Source organism: Podarcis liolepis (assembly GCF_965112155.1).
Source record: "Podarcis liolepis genome assembly, chromosome: 17".
Classification (NCBI taxonomy): domain Eukaryota; kingdom Metazoa; phylum Chordata; class Lepidosauria; order Squamata; family Lacertidae; genus Podarcis; species Podarcis liolepis.
In genome coordinates this window covers 40,306,098-40,325,871 of record NC_139571.1, presented here as the reverse complement: position 1 = coordinate 40,325,871, position 19,774 = coordinate 40,306,098, and the positions used below count along the sequence as shown (strand labels likewise).

General features: G+C 45.8%; 1 protein-coding gene across 1 annotated transcript; it reads left to right on the top strand.

The window, feature by feature from the left end:
- The first annotated feature begins 180 nt into the window (after positions 1-180).
- On the top strand, positions 181-18,969 carry ACRBP (acrosin binding protein). The gene is made up of 9 exons (XM_083481828.1): positions 181-278; positions 3,208-3,420; positions 5,292-5,386; positions 10,662-11,299; positions 14,467-14,599; positions 15,927-16,106; positions 16,210-16,374; positions 16,464-16,550; positions 18,476-18,969. The coding sequence occupies exons 1-9, from the start codon at positions 239-241 to the stop codon at positions 18,596-18,598; spliced, it is 1,674 nt and encodes a 557-aa protein (XP_083337954.1). The 5' UTR covers positions 181-238; the 3' UTR covers positions 18,599-18,969.
- The last annotated feature ends 805 nt before the right edge of the window (positions 18,970-19,774 follow it).

Genomic DNA, 19,774 nt, shown 5'->3' with positions numbered 1-19,774 from the left:
GACTGCTTTCAATGACAGATGGAACCTGGTGTGTTATCTTGCCTCATATTCGGGCTGCCACATGTAAAATCACTTTCCTGTCCTCCCCATCCCCTGCCCAACCCTCCTTAGTCCACCTAGATTCTTTCTCTTGTTGCTCTCCTGCAATGGCTTCAACTGTGAGGTCATTGTGTTCTCATTCCAACAGCTTCTGGCCTTGTTGGCCTTTGAAATGGGGTGAGCCTGATGCAGAACGGCAATGTTGAGGCTCAAGTTGCTACAATGGGCCTGTCTGGTGGGTGAGTGACCGACCTCTCCATTTATCCAAGAGGAAGCCTGGCTGGATTTCTGGCTTGTGGTCATCTTTGGCTCCGTATGGCCTATAACTGCCATTGCTCCTGACTGGCTTGGTTGTATATTCTGGCCGGTGCTCTTTTTCTGACAGCTCCTATTAACATGTGGAAGTCAGACATAAAAGTCAACATGGGTCTAAGTCCATCGATCTGATCCCACTGTGATTTTTTAACTTATTCTGCCTGGTCTGGATTTGAAGAAAACTGGACATTTGGGGTGGGTGGGTGGGTGGGTGAGTTCAGAAGTCTCTTATGAACTATTCCTTCGCAATGAATTGTGAAATTGGGTGTTGCTGTCATCGTTTCTTAAGAGGTAAAGGTAAAGGGACCCCTGACCATTAGATCCAGTCATGACCGACTCTGGGGTTGCGGCGCTCATCTCGCTTTATTGGCCGAGGGAGCTGGCGTACAGCTTCCGGGTCATGTGGCCAGCATGACTAAGCTGCTTCTGGTGAACCAGAGCAGCGCACGGAAACGCCGTTTACCTTCCTGCCAGAGCGGTACCTATTTATCTACTTGCACTTTGACGTGCTTTCAAACTGCTAGGTTGGCAGGAGCAGGGACCGAGCAACGGGAGCTCATTCCGTCATGGGGATTCGAACCACCGACCTTCTGATCGGCAAGTCCTAGGCTCTGTGGCTTAACCCACAGCGCCACCCGCATCCCTCCTGCTTAAGAGATATTCATTGGTAAATAAAAAGTTTAGGTTTGATAAGTCAGTCACTAGAACCTCAGTTTTCGAGTGTCTCGGAAGCTGAACAATTCAGAATCTGAACACCGAAAACCCGGAAGTAATTGCTTCCGTTTTCGATTACGCCTCAGAAGTTGTACGGCTTCTAAGGAATGTTTTTCATTGTTTCCCATTAACTTTGCAGCCCGCCCATTGATCCTCGGTTTTCGAACGCTTCGGAAATCAAACAGTCTTCCGGAACAGATTATGTTCGAAAACCGAGGTTCCACTGTATTTAACAAGCTTTGGGTGCAGTGGTTCAGTAACATTCAGTAATTTTATTTACAAAAAATATTTATATGCAACTACATGTTTAAAAAACACCAGAAAAAAAGCTTGCAACAACAGCATCTATAGGCAATAAAAGCAATGTAAAATAAATAAATAAATGGAGACCATCAGTGATTACAGAAACACTTTTTCTTTATTGCCTGCACAAGCTTGGTGGCAGAGAAAAGTTCGGCAAATTTTGTATCTCTGTTTTGGACAATAGGTGGCCCCCTTCTACTTTCTGGATGCTCAGTAATGAACTACCGCGGCCTGTGCTATTGTGAGGGAATCTACGTAGAAGTGACTGTATTCAATATTGGGTGAAGGAACACCATCTTTTATAACAAGTGCATGACAGTGTAATCTTATGTATTTTTACTCAGGTGTACGTTTCACTGTGTTCAACAGTGTAAATGTGTGTAAGATGTAGCCGGAAAGTCAGATGGATGACTTATTGTGCTTCTCTCTTGGCCTTTCAACTGCAGAAGGGTGGCTTTGTTTTGTTTTGTTTTTTTATTGTGTGGAAGTATTTTAGAGGCTGTTGTTTTTGCTGTGGTATTGGCAGTTAATGCTTTACAAAGGACCCATTGATCTGAGTGCAGTTGAGGGGGTCACACAATAGCCTGATCATGTGTTGCTTTTGTCTCCTTGTACTCCTTATCTTTTAAAAGGGACGCAGGTGGCGCTGTGGGTTAAACCACAGAGCCTAGAACTTGCCGATCAGAAGGTCGGCGGTTCGAATCCCCATGATGGGGTGAGCTCCCGTTGCTCGGTCCCTGCTCCTGCCAACCTAGCAGTTCGAAAGCACATCAAGCGCAAGTAGATAAATAGGTACCACTCTGGCGGGAAGGTAAACGGCATTTCCGTGCGCTGCTCTGGTTCACCAAAAGGAGCTTAGTCATGCTGACCACATGACCCGGAAGCTGTACGCCAGCTCCCTCGGCCAATAAAAGGAGATGAGCACCGCAACCCCAGAGTCATCCACGACTGGACCTAATGGTCAGGGGTCCCTTTACCTTTACCTTTACTCCTTATCTTTGTAGTAACTTAATTTCCTATTGGACTTTTTATAACATGCTGTTATAAGAAAAAACTTCTCCCTTTCCATTATGGGGTATTTCAGAGCCCGTAGAGAGTCCTTAAGTGGGTTCCCTATCGGTAGGAGAAAATAACAGAGGCCAACCAGAGAATATTGAGAAACAAAGCGGCTAGTAAGCCTGACCTTTATTAAAGGAACTGTTGCAACAGAGTCCCCACTCATCACACACAAGAGGGAGGAGAACCCTGAACAATGGTGCTCAAGCCCTTTTATAGACTTTTTAAATTGCCCACCCTGTAGCCCAAGACCACCCCCCAAAACATCATACATACATCACAGAAAGAGGTGGTCTACAGCAGAAATCCTGTCTGCCAGGATACCTGATAACAGTCACTGATTGCATTACCTGGGCAGCCTGGCTATTTTGTGGTGGTTAATACTTTAGTTCTTGAATCCAGGTCAAAGGCTCACCCTATTCATGCACAAATACGCCCTTAAAGACAGGATTTGCAAGCAAAAAGACAATGGGAAGGATTTCCCCATTTGCTGCCCTTACTGCAGAGGAATATTTGAGGTCATTAGGAGAGTCAAAATGGCTCCAGTATTGTACTATTTCAGACACATGGTTCATATATTTAGATATATGTGCATTTATGAATATCTATTCTATATTTGAGACCTTAAAATTCTTAAAACATCCCCTTGTACTCCTTTTCTTTGTAGTAAATTAATTTCCTCTTGGACTTTTTATAACGTGTTTTGTTTTGTAACATGTGTTGTAACAGCCATTGGCTATAAGCAATAAAAATCTGACAGACGGATAACTTCTCCTTCAGGGTTCCTAATCTTCCTGGCACAGTTGATCCCGAAGACTTTGTCCTACCAACCAGGCAGCCCCCTCACGGCTGAAGAGTACGTGGACTTTTTTGCGTCCATGAGGCCCAAGTGGAAGGCAAGCGTGGTGTGTCAGATCCGACATAGCAAAGGTTGCCAGAATCCTAAAATCCTACAGCTGGATCAGTATGAGAACCATGGCGAGATCCCAGATGGTATGTGCAGATCACTGGTTCACGCTTCAGATTCCCACCAGAAACCTTTTGTGATGAGAGACTCTGGTTGCACTTTCTTCAATATATGATTCCCGCCAACAACAGCCATTTCTGCAGTCTGTAAATCTACAGATCTCTCTAAATATGTCCTGTAAATGTCTGTGCGGGTCCTATGGCAACCATCCTCAACTTTTTCAGACTTCAGGCCAACCTTTAAAACCAATTTTCAGCATAGAACCAACTTTTGAATTGGTTTTTTTTTAAACAAAACTTTATAATTTCTTCTTTCACAAGGCATATCTACACTGGTGAAATGCAGGGTTTACAGTATTTCTTAACCCTGGGGAACCCTTGGAATTGTAGTTCTGTCAGGATGGGGAGGAGAGGTGGCTAATAAATACTTTTTAGTATCTGTAGCAAAAATACTTTTTAGTATCTGCAGATGTCAAGGAAATAAACAACTACCTGACTTTTAGAAGATATCTGAAGGGCAGTCCTGTTTCGGGAAGTCTTTAACGTTTAATGTTTTATCGTGTTTTTAATATTCTATTGGGAGCTGCCCAGAGTGGCTGGGGAAACCCAGCCAGATGGGCAAGGTATAAATAATAAAATTATTATTATTATTATTATTACTACTACTACTACTAATATTATCTAGCAAACTACAGTTCACAAAAGGAGCATAGCTATCGCAATCAGCAAATATAGAACAAGCAAAAGATATACCATATTTTTCACTCTATAGGACACACTTTTTCCCCTCCAAAAATTAAGGGGAAATGTGTGTGCGTCCTATGGAGCAAATGCAGGCTCCTTGGCTTCAGCGATAGCAATGCGAAGCCTCCTAAGCGCAGTGGGAGTGCTCCCTCTGTGCACTGACCCCTCTCGCTCTCCAGCCTTCAGGGATAGCCACCTGAAGCCTCCGGAGCACAGCGGGAACTTGCGCTGCGCTCCGAAGGCTTTGGTTTCCTTTTGCTGAAGCCGGGAGAGCAAGACTCTCCTGGCTTCAGCAGAGAGGGAGAGCTGCGCAGCGCCCCTTCAGCCAAGTGGGAGGAGAAATGGAAGGGGCTCCATTTCTCATGCTGCTTCACTGAAGGGGCGCTGAGCAGAGAGGGGGAGATTTTTTTCCCCTTGTTCTCCCCCTCTAAAACAAGGTGCGTCCTATGGTCGGGTGCATCCTATAGAGCGAAAAATACGGTATATTGCTAGACATGCCCCATCTCTCTTTCCTTCTCTCTCCATGCTCCTCTTATTTTTCTATTTCTCTTCAAAAATTAAAATACAATGGTGGCTTTGCAAGGGAAGCAACCCTCCTTAGGTCGGGCCAAGACCCACCTGTGGATCCACACTCAGCCTACTAGATGAAGGCCTAAGAGAAGAAACAGAAGATGCTCTAGGTGTTTTCATCGGCTCACCTTTGCTGCCGTTCTGTTCAGGGAGGACACAATTCACCCAGAAACAGACCTGTGAAAGGCTTGCCCAGGAGTACCTTGGAGTGGATTGTGCCCTTTCCCTGCTTTGATTCCCCAAACCACAACTGCAACTATTAATCTGGATTTACATGGGAAGGGGAACGGGCTTTCATTAGTCTGCAACGATAATTCGATGCAATTCTGAATGTCTTGTGCTTTGGAAGCAAAACAATGTAAAAATTCTCCTCCCGGCTTTAAGGGAATTGGGGGAAAAGAAATTGGCCAAAGGTAGTTTGTTGTTTGGCAATATACTGCCACAGACCCCTCAATCATTAGAGAACATAAGTGTATAGCTCAGTTCAACAACTGGTGCATTTGTTTACTTCTGAGCAATGCTGGAGGTTATGGTACTTTTCGTTCTTCCTTCCCATGGTAAGACTTTTCGCCTTCTGCTTCCAGGTCCCATCTGTGCAGATCTTCCTCACGTCATACGTTTTGAGACTTTTTGTCTATTTGCACAGTTTCGGTGTACAAACCGGAGATTCTACGTCAAGGTGAGGAGGAGAGAAGTCTGTCTGCCCGCTTCAATAGAGCTCCTGTTTTTAGAAGAATACGAAATTCTGAGTGATTTGGCTAAAAAGCAGAAGGTTGAGGCATGTGGATATTGTTAAGGTCCCTTAATAGGTTACCCTTTATCCTTCCACATAATTGGAGGATTGCAGGAGGGTTAGTGCAGAGGCACAGATCAAGGTCCTACATGAGAAGATGCCCAGAGCGGAGCTGGAACAAAAATGGAGACTGAGAGTGGACAGGCAAGCCGAGATGGCTGGGGCAAGGCAGAGTGCCACACAAACCAGGCCAAAGTCTTACTGATGCTTTGGCAAGGACCCAGCGGCTTGCCTTGAGAAGTGGAGCTACACTGAGCCCTGATAGCACAATGCTATATAGTGGTACTTTGGTACTCGAACTCGCTTGGCTCCCGAACAAATCACCTCCCAAACACCGCAAACCCGGAAGTGAGTGTTCTGGTTTGCAAACGTTTTTCAGAAGCCGAACACCCAATGCGGCTTCAGATTGAGTGCAGGAAGCTCCTGCAGCCAATTGGACGCTGCGCCTTGGTTTTTGAACCGTTTCGGGAGTCGAACGGATTCCCGGAATGGTTTAAGTTCAAGAACTGAGGTACCACTGTATTAGTCTTCCTCCATTTTGCAGCCTTGACAACAATGGGCACCAGTGCACAGGCCAAGAAACTTCTGCCTTAAATTGACATACGCTATTCAGAAATCATGACTGTCAGGAGTTTGTTACAGCATGGAAGGTGAATTTTCTTACGAGTCCCTTGCTTTTGCTCAGATCTTAGGGCAAATGTTTGGATGGGCAGGGATATTTCACTCATTCCCCCCCCCCCACTTTTAATTTGTATATTGTACCACCTTTCTATATTACCATATCCAAGGCGGTTTACAACCTGAAGAAACAACAAAATAGACAGCAAAGATCGCACACCTATAAACAATCTGATCCAATACAAAAAAAGTCATAATAAAAACACAACTTTAAAATAAACAACTTATATCGAATACAGTCGTACCTTGGTTTTCAAACGCCTTGTGAGTCGACCGTTTTGGCTCACGAACATTGCAAACCCGGAAGTGGCTGTTCCGGTTTGCGAACTATTTTTGGAAGCCGAGCGTCCGACGGGGCTTCTGCAGCTTCTGATTGGCTGCAGGAGCTTCCTGCAGCCAATCAGAACTCATGCTTTGGTTTGTGAACGTTTTGGAAGTCGAACGGACTTCCGGAACAGATTCTGTTTGACTTCCAAGGTACGACTGTAACGCAATATTCAGCAATTCGTCAGGCTGTAAGAGTAAACAGTAAAATTAAATATCAGCAAATAAAAATTAAACAGTTTACACTTAGCAATTACAATAAAGAATCACTAAACTACAATCGGTAAAGGTAATGGCAAGTCACAATGCATAAAATACCACAAAACATACAAAACCATGTAAAAGGGTCAAACTGAGAAGCAAGGGCACACAACGTATAATTTAAAAAAATAAAAATCCCTGAACTACTCATGCTCTTACCAGCTGCTGAAATTTTAATTTATAGGGGGATTATGCAATCACTACACTTTCCTGCCTTTTCTTCCCCAGTCCTTTATATCTGCTGCAGCAAGCAGGACTTTAATATTGCCCTGGCTCCAGGCTAGAAGGACTGAGGAATGAATGCAGAGAAGGGGTTGTGCTGTTAACACAACCAGACATCCCTAATTCCACTGCCTGTGGTGGATAGGCTCATTTCACCGCGGCCTCTTGGCCCAGCAGGTTTTGCAATTTCCTTTGTGGTGCTTCCAAAACTTGCAAAACCTGTGTGCCCAGAGAAACAATAGTGAATGTAGCTTCCCAATGCTTTTTTATTCCTGGCCCTGCCTCATTTTCCTTAGAAATGGTGCAAGGGTTGATCTGCTTTCAAGCAGGAGACGGGTGATACCTTTTTTTCAGATAATGTATTAAATTAGGGTTGTTTCAAGACAGAACATTGCTCTTTGTGTGTACGTTCTCCCTTTCCTTTTGCCCCCAGTAATCGGGTTTTGAAGATTTAATATTATTTGGAAAACCTGCCTGAAATATACTCGGAGTCGAGAGTGGATTTCATGCTCTTTATTCAGCTCATAGTGGTGAGGAGGAATCAAAGTTCCCCCCCAATATCTGCTTTATATACATTATTTACACAATGAGCCGCACGTGATTGGCTAATTCTGGGATTCTCCTGTAGGCCAATCAGGTTGTGGATTCACTTCCACCTGGAGCTGGATTGGGTGGCTCCTGCAGACCAATCATACTGCTGCATTGTTCTAGGACCAATCAGACTGCTGAATTCTGAATCCTATTGTTTTAGGACCAATCAGACTGCTGCATTTTGGATCCTATTGTTCTAGGACCAATCAGATTGCTGCCTTCTGGATCCTATTGTTCTAGGACCAATCAGACTGCTGCATTTTGGATCCTATTGTTCTAGCACCAATCAGACTGCTGCATTCTGAATCCTATTGTTCTAGGACCAATCAGACTGCTGCATTCTGAATCCTATTGTTCTAGGACCAATCAGACTGCTGGATTTTGGATCCTATTGTTCTAGGACCAATCAGATTGCTGCCTTCTGGATCCTATTGTTCTAGGACCAATCAGACTGCTGCATTTTGGATCCTATTGTTCTAGCACCAATCAGACTGCTGCATTCTGAATCCTATTGTTCTAGGACCAATCAGACTGCTGCATTCTGAATCCTATTGTTCTAGGACCAATCAGACTGCTGCATTTTGGGTCCTATTGTTCTAGGACCAATCAGACTGCTGCATTTTGGATCCTATTCAACTCAGTACATAACACTGCCGAAATTCTTTTCGAAGAGGCGACAAAACAAATAGGTCTGCGTGCCAGGGGAAGCGATGCTTCTTTCAAGCCTCTCTTTAAAAGAATATGAGGAATTCCACATCATGCTAAATTGATGGTTCAGAGCATCCCAGCTTATCAGACGTGATGATTCCCCCACATCCCCTCACACACTGTTCTGGGGCTCCTCCTGCCAACCCTGCCAGCCAATTTCAGGGGGGTGAAACCCTGTTGTGTAATCCAGTGCTGTATATGCACAAAGTATCAAATGTGGTGACAGTAATAATAATGCAACAAAACAACAAACTGGCTTATAAGTATAAAACCAAATGTACTAGAATAATAGCTAGACTAGAGATAGACTTGTAACCATTCAAGCAACAAACATACTAAGGGGCCATGTGCAAAACAACGCCTGGAGATACTGTAAACATGGAGTGGATAAATCTACAACTGCATCTTAACAAGTTACATGTGCAAGGAACGTTATAAACCGTTTCGTATGACGGGCTTTTCAGACTGACGAAACGTATAGCGAAACCTGCAATATATCCGGAGAACAGATCTCCTTTTGCCCACTTGCGCTATTCTCACCAGGGGGGTGGCTTTGAATTGCCTTCCCGTGATTGATCCATGCATACGGCTTTGTGTTTCCAACTCAAGACCCATTGAAGAACATCTCATCCAATTCAATCTTTGGAAAACAGCTTTGGAAAACTTTTTCATATTCTCCAGTTTGCTACCCTTGCCATTGTGGCGGCACGGGGTTGCCGTTCTGTGATTGGACTTACGCTACTTGTTGAACGGTTCATTTATCCAGTCTGTATAACGTTTATTGCACATGTAACTTGTTAAGATACTGTTGTACATTTATCCACTCCACATTTACAGTATCTCCAGGCTTTTTTTTGCACATGGCACCTTAGTATGTTTGTTGCTTGAATGGTTACAATTCTATCTCTATTCTAGCTATTACTCTAGTAAATTTGTTTTTATACACTGGTACCTCGGGTTAAGTATTTAATTCGTTCCGGAGGTCCGTTCTTAACCTGAAACTGTTCTTAACCTGAAGCACCACTTTAGCCAGTGGGGCCTCCCGCTGCTGCCGTGCCGCCGGAGCACGATTTCTGTTCTCATCCTGAAGCAAAGTTCTTAACCTGAAGCACTATTTCTGGGTTAGCGGAGTCTGTAACCTGAAGCGTATGTAACCTGAGGTACCACTGTACTTATAAGCCAGTTTGTGGTGTTGTTGTTTTGTTGTAATCCAGTGATAGCCAAACTTGGCACTCCAGCTGTTTTGGGACTACAACTCCCATCATCCCTAGCTAACAGGACCAGTGCTCAGGGATGATGGGAATTGTAGTCCCAAAACAGCTGGAGGGCTAAGTTTGGCCATCACTGGTGTAAGCAGTAGTCCTACCCTATATGTTTTTCCATCCCAGGTGAGGTGGAAAGCTTCCATTTCCCCCTAAACCACAGACATCATGCAGAAGACCTCTTATTTTGGCATAGAAGCGGCATATGAAATAAATACAGCTGGACTTAACCGCACCAGGGAGCCAGGTCTACTTGGAATAGCAGCAGAAAATAGGCCTTCACTGTGGTTATGGTCTTTCAAGAGGGGAAGTCCTTTTTCCCCTTCTTTTTTAATGGGAGGAATGTGGAAATTGGGAAATCCCTGTATACCCGAAGGACCGTTTCCACCCCCATAGTCCAGCCTGGACACTAAAGTCCAGCACCAAGGACCTACTGGCAGTTCCCTCACTGCAAGACATGAATCCACAAGGAACCAGGCAGAGGGCCTTTTCTGTAGTGGCTCCTGCCCTGTGGAACACCCTCCAGTCAGATGTCAAGGGGGGAAAAAACCAACTATCTGTCTTTTAGAAGACATCTGAAGGCAGCCCTGTTTAGGGAAGTTTTTAATGTTTGATATTTTACTGTGTTTGATGCTTTAATTTGTTGGAAGCCGCCCAGTCAGACTGGCGGCCTAGAATACTAATACTAATACTAATACTAATACTAATACTAATACTAATACTAATACTAATACAGTGGTACCTCGGGTTACAGGCGCTTCAGGTCACAGACTCCGCTAACCCAGAAATAGTACCTCGGGTTAAGAACTTTGCTTCAGGATGAGAACAGAAATCGTGCGGCGGTGGCAGTGTGGCAGCAGCAGGAGGCCCCATTAGCTAAAGTGGTCCCTCAGGTTAAGAACAGTTTCAGGTTAAGAATGGACTTCCAGAATGAATTAAGTTCTTAACCTGAGGTACCACTGTACTAATACTAATACCAGGTAATGAACTAGGTCTGATGAGAAATGTAGACAGTCTTCTTTTACATGGCGGCGTGGGAGAGAGGATTCTTCACCCAAGACAACTTGGTCACGTTTTCCCAAATTTTCTCCTTCCTCCACCCCCACCCTGGATAGCGGATACTGTGCCCAGAGTTTGAAGAGGATGAGGATGAACACGAACACGAGGTTCACGAACATGAGGTTCACGAACATGAGGTTCACGAACATGCACATGAGCACGAACATGAACACAGGCATGAACATGAGTACGAACACATGCACAGACACGAAGACGAGTACGAGGATCAAGACGAAGTCAATGCCGTTTCTCCATCCCCAAGCCAGTTGCGTAACATGCCGCCAATAGACCATAGTGCCACACCCTCCCGCGACGCCCGCCTCCGCTCCAACATCGACGCCATTTTGAAATATTCCTTTGCCGTCTCAGGCCAGGAGCCCGTGGCCAGGGAACGCTCCCTCTCAACTCCCGCCAGCACGCCGGACTACGTGAGTGCCGTGCTCGTCGCGGCCACTGCAGAAGCTGTGTCCACCACCGAAACGGCCGTCTCCGAAGCTGAAGAGCCGTCAGTCACCAAGGGGCTCTCGAACCAGCAGCTCCACAAGAGCATCCACCGCCTGATCGGCATGGCCTTCTCCCTGGAGCAGTCCCTGAATGCCGAGAATGCACAGCCTTACAAAGGATCAAAGGAAGGAGGCAGAGAAGGAGACCTCAATATGCTGACTAGCCAGGAAGGGTCCGGTTCCAAGGGGAGGTAAGGGCAAGTCTTGCTCCCAAGCCAAAAATAGTAACATTTGCTGAGGAAAACAGGCCCCCAAAGCACAGGCGGCGGTGCCTAGAGGAAGATGCCTGGCGATGGGACACCTTTGTTGTCAGCTCCCACTGGCTCCTCCCTTTCATTTCCCCTCATTATATCAACTAAATATATATTTCTATATTTCCAAAATGCTTGTGTGGACTAAAGTTATAAGTAGAAAATAAAAAGTGCATTGAGGACAAATAATGTGGAAAGTCCTAAAGTTTATTTTCAAGACTTGCTTCTTCAACTCGGTCAACATAGTCACCCCAACAGACAATGTACAGGGTTTGGATATTCTGGCACACTGCAAAGCAACTGAGTCACCCCATCATTCCTCTGCTCTCAGTTTACTCCGTGCTGCCTCCTTCCCAGATCTCCTACATCACCAATCCATGTTCCTCTCAATTGTTGATTGTAAGGTGCTTTCTGGTCAGGATTTGCATTCAGGCTTTATTTTGTACAGGGCCTAGCACCCTATGAGTGCTAAATCAGTGTGTGGATGAGCGACAGCTGCGTTGCTTTGTTTTATGAGGGAAATCATTGGTTCTCCATATCCTTACTCCTTTAAAAACAACTTACCCAAAGATATACAAAATTATTGACATTGATGCAACGCTTCAGCTCCCAGTTTGGGCCAGTCTAGCAGTTCCTCAGTTATTTATCCATTGTGACGGCCATGTTACAAACAGCCACAAGCCCACACACTCTAAAACCAAGTAAAAAACAAAGAAGACCAAATCCACTCACTTTTAAAAAGAGAGAAAGAGCAGCTACTTCAGGAAAGAGTGGATTCTAAGGGTGCGTATCTGTTTCATAATAACTTCGGTTGAGGTTTTAGATGTAATGGAATGACTTTTCCTGAGTAATTAATAGGCACAAATTGGTTCATTGTCATCCCATTTATACCCATTTGAGGGCTGGGACTTTATCTTTCCCTAAGAGTGGCAGCAGCTCATTTTGGAGACTTCCACTTCTTTTTCGTAGACTTCTTTGAACATCATGTCATTTGGAGAGAAAGGGTTGGTGCTAATGGAACTTGCCTTTTCCACTACCCCCCCCCCCAAATGTCCCACAATGATGCAACTCTCAGAGCATTCTGGGAAATTATAATGGCAGCTTCCCCCAATCAGCTCTGTTGCTGCCGACCCAGGAAGCAGCAGCAGCGACGACAAAAAGTTGAAACGCAGACAAGAAGCCATGAATGTGGAAAGAAATTTGGTTTGAATGAACAAATAACAGGTTGTTTCAAATAAAGAAATGGGGGGGGGGCACATCACATCCTCAGGTGATGTAGAACAAAGGAGCGATGGGGAGAAAGGAATCGGTACTTGTAGGTGTTGTCAGGCGCTGGTTGATGCTCACAGCCCTACAGGGGGCAAACATCCTGTTCATTATTGTCACCTGTTTAGCTATCTTCTCAAAAAATGCAAGCAATGAGAAGAGCAAAATGAAGAGCAGTAGTCTCCACTTCCCTGCTGCCTTCCTCCTACCCTGGGAGTTGTAGGGATTGGGTCCAGAAGAACAAGGCGAAGGAGTAGGTCATGGTGCCTTGGTGAGGAGAAGCGAGACCCACAAAGATGGGGGACATGTTACCCAAGGGTCCTCCAATCCCTGGATCTGGAACTAAGACAAGGGACTAATGTTCTCCTCACCTGCCTCGTCTTTCCTCCAGAACCCCTCCTCCTCCTTTCCCCTAGTCATACATTTCTCCTTAAAAAACAAAAAAACAAAGACGTTTGTCAGGGTTTCATATCTGCACATTTGTTGGGACCCAAGAGTTTGCTGGTGTATCCTGCTAAAGTGTTAATGTTTCCCAAGCCTTTGGCAGTTCCACACTTTCAGATAATGCATTGCAAAACCATAGAGCACCATTAGATTTTCTGGCAGCTGTAAGTAGAGCTTAAAGGAGCATGTTGCGAATTTTTCAAAAGCAACGTCTGTGGTTGGCATTCAGTACTGCACTAAGATGATCATTCCATCAGGGCAAAGATTTCTGCTTGCCAAATTCTCCCGTCTCCACATCCCGCACACTGTTCTGCAACATTCTCCAGACAGATTTCAGAGTGGATTTCAGAGGGGGGGGGAGGGAGGAAATCCTCATTGTGCTAGTAGGATTCCTTAGTCCGGGTTAGTAAAATCCAGCCCTATATGTTAGCATCAGTTATTTATTAACCTAAACAACTGCATATTCAATCATATGTAAGTTCTGCTTTGAAATTGTCAACTTCTTTTGCTAATTTTTCCAATTGCATGGGCATTTCTCTCTTTTTGCCAATCACCATCCACGATGGCCCATTCACAAAAACAGGGCGTCACTTGATTACTTGTCTGTAATTGAAAAAAAAACATGCACATATTCTGACGGCCCATCAATGTGGTGGTATGGTAATAGGATTCTCTGTGGATAACCATTTATGGGTTCCTCCAAAGCATAGGTTTCCTCCTTTATGGGACCCAGGGAAAACTATTTTGTGAGGCTCTGCATTACGCCATAGGGGCACTTGTCCTGTGGATTTACCATATTTTTTGCTCTATAAGACTCACTTTTTCCCTCCTAAAAAGTAAGGGGAAATGTGTGTGCGTCTTATGGAGCGAATGCAGGCTGTGCAGCTATCCCAAAAGCCAGAACAGCAAGAGGGATTGCAGCTTTCACTGCGCAGCGATCCCTCTTGCTGTTCTGGCTTCTGAGATTCAGAATATATTTTTTTTGTTTTTCTCCTCCAAAAACTAGGTGCATCTTATGGTCTGGTGCGTCTTATAGAGCGAAAAATACGGTAAATAAGGACCTCTTCTGAGGCTCAAACAAGGCATGAGAGTAGATACGGGTTTGCCACTGAAAATGGCAGTTGGATATCAACTTCCCCTTCCTCTATCTGCTTAGATAGCGCAGCATGCATTTCCCCACACATGAGTCATCTTAGTCCCATGTTTCCTTAATTAGTTACAATGAGAAGGGGGCGGGGATTGACATAGAAGGCTGCCATTTTCAGCGGTTTCTTCTTGGGCTGATGAGCACCCAGGTATCGGAGTTGCCTCCAAGAGATATTGTGAGGGGGTTGGGAGATCAAAATGGCCCTCCTTCTCACAATTTCCTTCTCTCCGTTTCTCCTTTGTTGCCTTAGCCTCTTAGCTCTTGACAAGGAAGAAGCTCTGGTGATTCTCTGCTATGCAGTGCTGCAAGACATTTGCATATCCTCAGCTGTTAGCAAGGCCTGGAAACAAATGGAGTCAAAAACCTTTGGCTTTGGGGATTTGGTAAGCTCCGTGCTGGATGCCAGTTTCATACCTTCTCGCAGCAGAGCCCAGCAGTTGACCACCTTAAATTTCAGTGCCACCTTCTGAGCTAGTAAGAGGTCTTGATAAGAGGAGGAGGGGAGGCAGAACTTTATTTGTGAATTTATAATCTTCACTTTCATTTTAAAAAGAATGCAGCAAGGTGGAATGCAACATATAAAAATAAAATAAAAAAATAGATCGTCCATACAAAACATAACAACAACAAAAAGAACATTCATGTGGTAAATGCCTGTCTATACAAAGGTTTCAAAAAACTTCTGAGGGAAGAATAAGCAGTTCCACAGGGCAGGGCTCAGCACACGAAAGGATCAGTCTCTAGTGATGGTCAACCAGGCCTCAGGGATGTGTGGCACCACCAGAAGTGTCCCATCAGAAGATCTCAGTGACTGAAGTGGAACACAGGAATCAGACAACTGGCGCCCAAGTTATTTAGGCCTTTGAGAATTCACACAAGTACCTTGAACCTGGCCTAGCAGCAAATCAACTTTTGGATTTAGCTAAACCACACAGCCTAGGACTTGCCGATCAGAAGGTCGGCGGTTCGAATCCCCGTGACAGGGTGAGCTCCCGTTGCTCGGTCCCTGCTCCTGCCAACCTAGCAATTTGAAAGCACGTCAAAGTGCAAGTAGATAAATAGGTACTGCTCCGGCGGGAAGGTAAACGGCGTTTCCGTGTGCTGCTCTGGTTCGCCAGAAGCGGCTTAGTCACGCTGGCCACATGACCCGGAAGCTCCCTCGGCCAATAAAGTGAGGTGAGCTCCGCAACCCCAGAATCGGTCACAACTGGACCTTTACCTTTACCTCAGTTACAAGGGCATATCCTCCAAGCACCCCTTTTTTCCAGGGACAGTCCTGGAATTACGAAAGCCATCCTGGCTTTTGACTTGATCCCAAAATGTCCCTGTTTCCCCTGCCCATGGTGCTGCCACTGAGCTCAGAGAGAAGGATGAGTCAGCGCTTGTCCCAAGCAACAGCAGTGGCAGCTGTGAAGGAGAATCTCATGGGCTCTCTATGGCTGCCACTGCCAGCCTCCTCTCTTGGACAGCTCCTAGTGGCTGCTGGAGAGTGGGTGAGGAGGAGGAGAAGCCGCCAGACATTTGTCCCTATTTTCATCTGAGAAACTTTGCAGGGTAGGCAAGGCGCCGCACTCTGAACAGAAGGACCAACATGTTGGGAAGGACTGCACCCGCAACAGTGGTTTGCCACATGCTTCAAGACAGAGAGGTAGATTGTTCCAGCCGGCGCGGCTATGTTTTGGTCCTTCTCATTGCTCCATCACTCCCTAGGTGTGTGATAGCCTTGGCCGACGCCATGCCGACATGTGCTCTGAGTGTGCTTTCTGCTCCCTGAAGACAGAGCAGTGCCAAGGAGCCTCCAATCTGAAGCGTACCCACTGTGTTGGTGGCATATTCACATCCTACATCAACCCAGGGATCTTGGCTGAACACCAGGCTATGCATTCCAGGGTAAGCCAAACATTTAGGTTGCCCAGATATTAGAGAAAGCTTCACTAACGGACAAGTTCCATTGATTCCGCCCCTTTCCCTCCTCCTCATTTTTTACCACCAGGTCCCCACAGGGGTAGAAGAGTATTTTGGGGTTGAGACATATGCAGGCTTAAAAGCAGACTATTGGTGCGGTCGCTTGGCTGCTCATGGCTGTGATGATTATCGGGTGTCTCTGTGGTTGAAGACAGAGTATTCCTCCTTCCAAAAAGGAGATTTCCCAAAAGAAGTGAGTATTAATGGAATATCTGTCCCTTGCCCCCATCACGTTGGTTTGTTCCTGTCACCCCTGCCACCTTGTCATTTCCTTCTTCCCAGATCTGCGACTCGACAGGAGTTCAACACCCCACCTACTGCGCTTTCAAGAGCAAGCAGTGTCTGAAAGACAGCTATGCTGGAGAGAAGGTGGGAGATGACACCTTCAAGTTCCCTTCTTGAAGCTTAAGTATAAGAAATCAGTTGTTTGTTGAGTGCTCCCTCATTACAGAAAGGCAAAGCTTATCCTCGTCCCGTTCTTTTCAACTAAAAAGAAAAGAGGTAGAAAGCAACAAGGCTGTCTTTGTTTAGTTGGATCATGCATTGAGGGCTCATCCAGACTTCCTTTTGTGCCATGTTTCTGGGCACAGGTCTGCATTTTCAAGCACTGTGCTTGAGCATTTGCTTGTTTTTGTCATGGCGATTTCCCCAGGAACACCTGCGTTTTACTGAGAAGAAAAGGTACAGTTATAGGGGCAGATGGGGCTTGTCAGCCTGGGAAGGTAGAAGGAAAACTCTGATCCTAAACCTTGCAGCATATCTTTGGGAGAAGAAAAAACTCAGGAGTAAAAAGCAGAGACATCACCTTGCCAACAAAGGTCTGTATCGTGAAAGCTATGGTTTTCCCAGTAGTGATGTATGGAAGTGAGAGCTGGACCATAAAGAAGGCTGATCGCCGAAGAATGGATGCTTTTGAATTATGGTGCTGGAGGAGACTCTTGAGAGTCCCATGGACCACAAGAGGATCAAACCTCTCCATTCTGAAGGAAATCAGCCCTGAGTGCTCACTGGGAGGACAGATCCTGAAGCTGAGGCTCCAAGACTTTGGCCACCTCATGAGAAGAGAAGACTCCCTGGAAAAGACCCTGATGTTGGGAAAGATGGAGGGCACAAGGAGAAGGGGACGACAGAGGACGAGATGGTGGGACAGTGTTCTCGAAGCTACCAGCATGAGCTTGACCCAACTGCGGGAGGCAGTGGAAGACAGGAGTGCCTGGCGTGCTCTGGCCCATGGGTCACGAAGAGTCGGACATGACTAGAGGACTAAACAAGAACAACAAACCCTACACAAATCTGGTGTGGCGCCCCTAAGTCCTATAGCCAAGCTGGTGCCAAACGTATTGCTCTGCTTTCCTCCGGAGCACACCAGAGAGACCGAGAATGGCGTCTTGTCATCCAGACAGCCCAGGATTTCCATGAACACTGCCCAGGATTGCACCCTGGGGGAAGTCTTTTTTTGCTGCTGAATCAATGTGATATTCCATGGATTGCTGCTTCCTCCAATTCAGTGGTAAAATGCAGGTTTTCCCTGGGAAAACAAAAACCACTTGGACATGGAGCTTTAAAGCTCAGACCTGTGCCTGGAAAGTGTGGCACAACAAGAAATCTGGAGGAGCCCTTAGCTGCTCTTTTGCAAGTCATTTCCGACTAGTCAGCAGCTCTGTTACCCATCTTGGTTCAGTCTTTGCAGAGTACAGTGGTACCTCTGGTTGCAAACGGGATCTGTTCCGGAGTCCCGTTTGCAACCTGAAAAGAACGCACCCCGCGTCTGTGCATGCGCTGGTCGCAATTCGCTGCTTCTGTGCATGCGCATGACGTCATTTTGCATGTCTGCGCATGCGGCGAAACCCGGAAGTAACCCTTTCTGGTACTTCCAGGTCGCCGCGGGACACAACCTCAAAACGTGCAGGGCAACTTTAGCCCTCCAGATGTTGATGAACTACAACTGCCATTGCAATTAAGGAGAGTTGTAGCAACATCTGGAGGACCAAGGGTTCCCCATGCCAGTTCTAAAGGATGCCAAGTTCCACTTGGCTAGTAGTGGCAAACTTTGGTCTCTCAAATTTCAGCGGCACCCTGTGCGATGCTAAAACCTGGTGCCCTCCCCTGCCTCTTGCGCTCCGTTCTACAGCACTGTTATGATGCCCCCTGCAGCGCAGTGCCCAGTGCGACCGAACTGGTGGCTTTACCCTAACCCTGTGGTTAGTTTGGGGCAAGGTGATTTGATCCTTCGTCAGAAGCGGAGAAGTAAACTCTAATGTTCTGTTCTTCTTCTTTCACCCCTTTGTCCTCAGGTGATGCGGAAGCCTTGCCAAAAAAACCAGACTTACCAAGTGCTAAGTAGGGAGGAAGGGGAAGAGGAAGTGGTGCTTTGGAACAAGAAATTCTTTCTCAGTAATGGAGAGGGGAGAGAGTGAAAGGAGTGGCTCCAATGGCGAGGCAGTAAGGCAGAGAAGATGCAGCACATAGAGACGAACGCATGCACAGTGTGTGACGCTCATCTGATACAAGGCATTCTGCAGGGCACAGTCTCTGCTGGTCTCTTCTGCTTGATATTAGGAGTGATGTCACTGTGGATACTCTCGCTGTACAGCTAAAATGTGTCTCTATAGCACCAACCATCTTCACCCAAATCCTTCAGGCTCATCCGGGACTCTGCAACCTAGAGCAGAATCCGCGAGAAGGCAGATCCTTACCCATATCTCCATCAGTGAATTCAAATCTCAACACCATTGCTAGGCCATATACTTTGTATTCTAATACATAAAGGGCCATTTCTTCAGCTCTGTAGGGCTGCTCGGTGTGGTGTCTTCATTTCTGGTGAACATTTCGGTGACTTTGTTTTATCAGATCACAGCCTGCTTGCGAGTCCAGATGTTTCCCCTTAACAAGCCCAAGTCTCATGACCAGAAAGTAAATTCTATGTTCAGAATCTAGCATTAGACAGGCTTGAAATGCGTTACCCAATCTGTCACTTCACTTCCTTTGTCCAGAATTTGATTTCTTTCTAGTTTCAGACCAGATTTGGGCAACCCTACTCAAATTGCTTTTAGTTTTTCAAAAGTTTGGCAAAACCTGCCTTCACTTCCTTAAGTTTTTAAGCAAAATAGTCTCTTTTCCATGGACTCTCCCAGGGTCTGAATCAAGTACCGTGTTCTTTCATTTAAGCAGAATTCTAAACAATGAAGTACAGTGGTACCTCGGGTTAAGTACTTAATTCGTTCCGGAGGTCCGTTCTTAACCTGAAACCGTTCTTAACCTGAAGCACCACTTTAGCTAATGGGGCCTCCTGCTGCCGCCGCGCCACCGGAGCACAATTTCTGTTCTCATCCTGAAGCAAAGTTCTTAACCCGAGGTACTATTTCTGGGTTAGCGGAGTCTGTAACCTGAAGCGTATGTAACCCGAGGTACCACTGTATTGTTCCTTTTTTCACAATGACTAGTTCTGGGATGTAGGAATTCTGGGCTGAGCTATAAGTGGACCTTAGACTCCACACAACATTATTAGACAGTGACGCTGTACATAGCATTCCGTTTCACCCCTGCCTGTGTGAATTAATGGTATGGCTCCTGTTCGTATGCCTATGAATGAA

What these genes read in the sequence shown, in the direction of transcription:
- ACRBP (XM_083481828.1), top strand. Translation starts at nt 239, where the DNA reads ATGTTGAGGCTCAAGTTGCTACAATGGGCCTGTCTGGTGG. An exon ending in CCATGGCGAGATCCCAGATG is followed by an intron (nt 3,421 to 5,291) that starts GTATGTGCAGAT and finishes TTCTGCTTCCAG; the next exon opens with GTCCCATCTGTGCAGATCTT. An exon ending in CCTTTGGCTTTGGGGATTTG is followed by an intron (nt 14,600 to 15,926) that starts GTAAGCTCCGTG and finishes ATCACTCCCTAG; the next exon opens with GTGTGTGATAGCCTTGGCCG.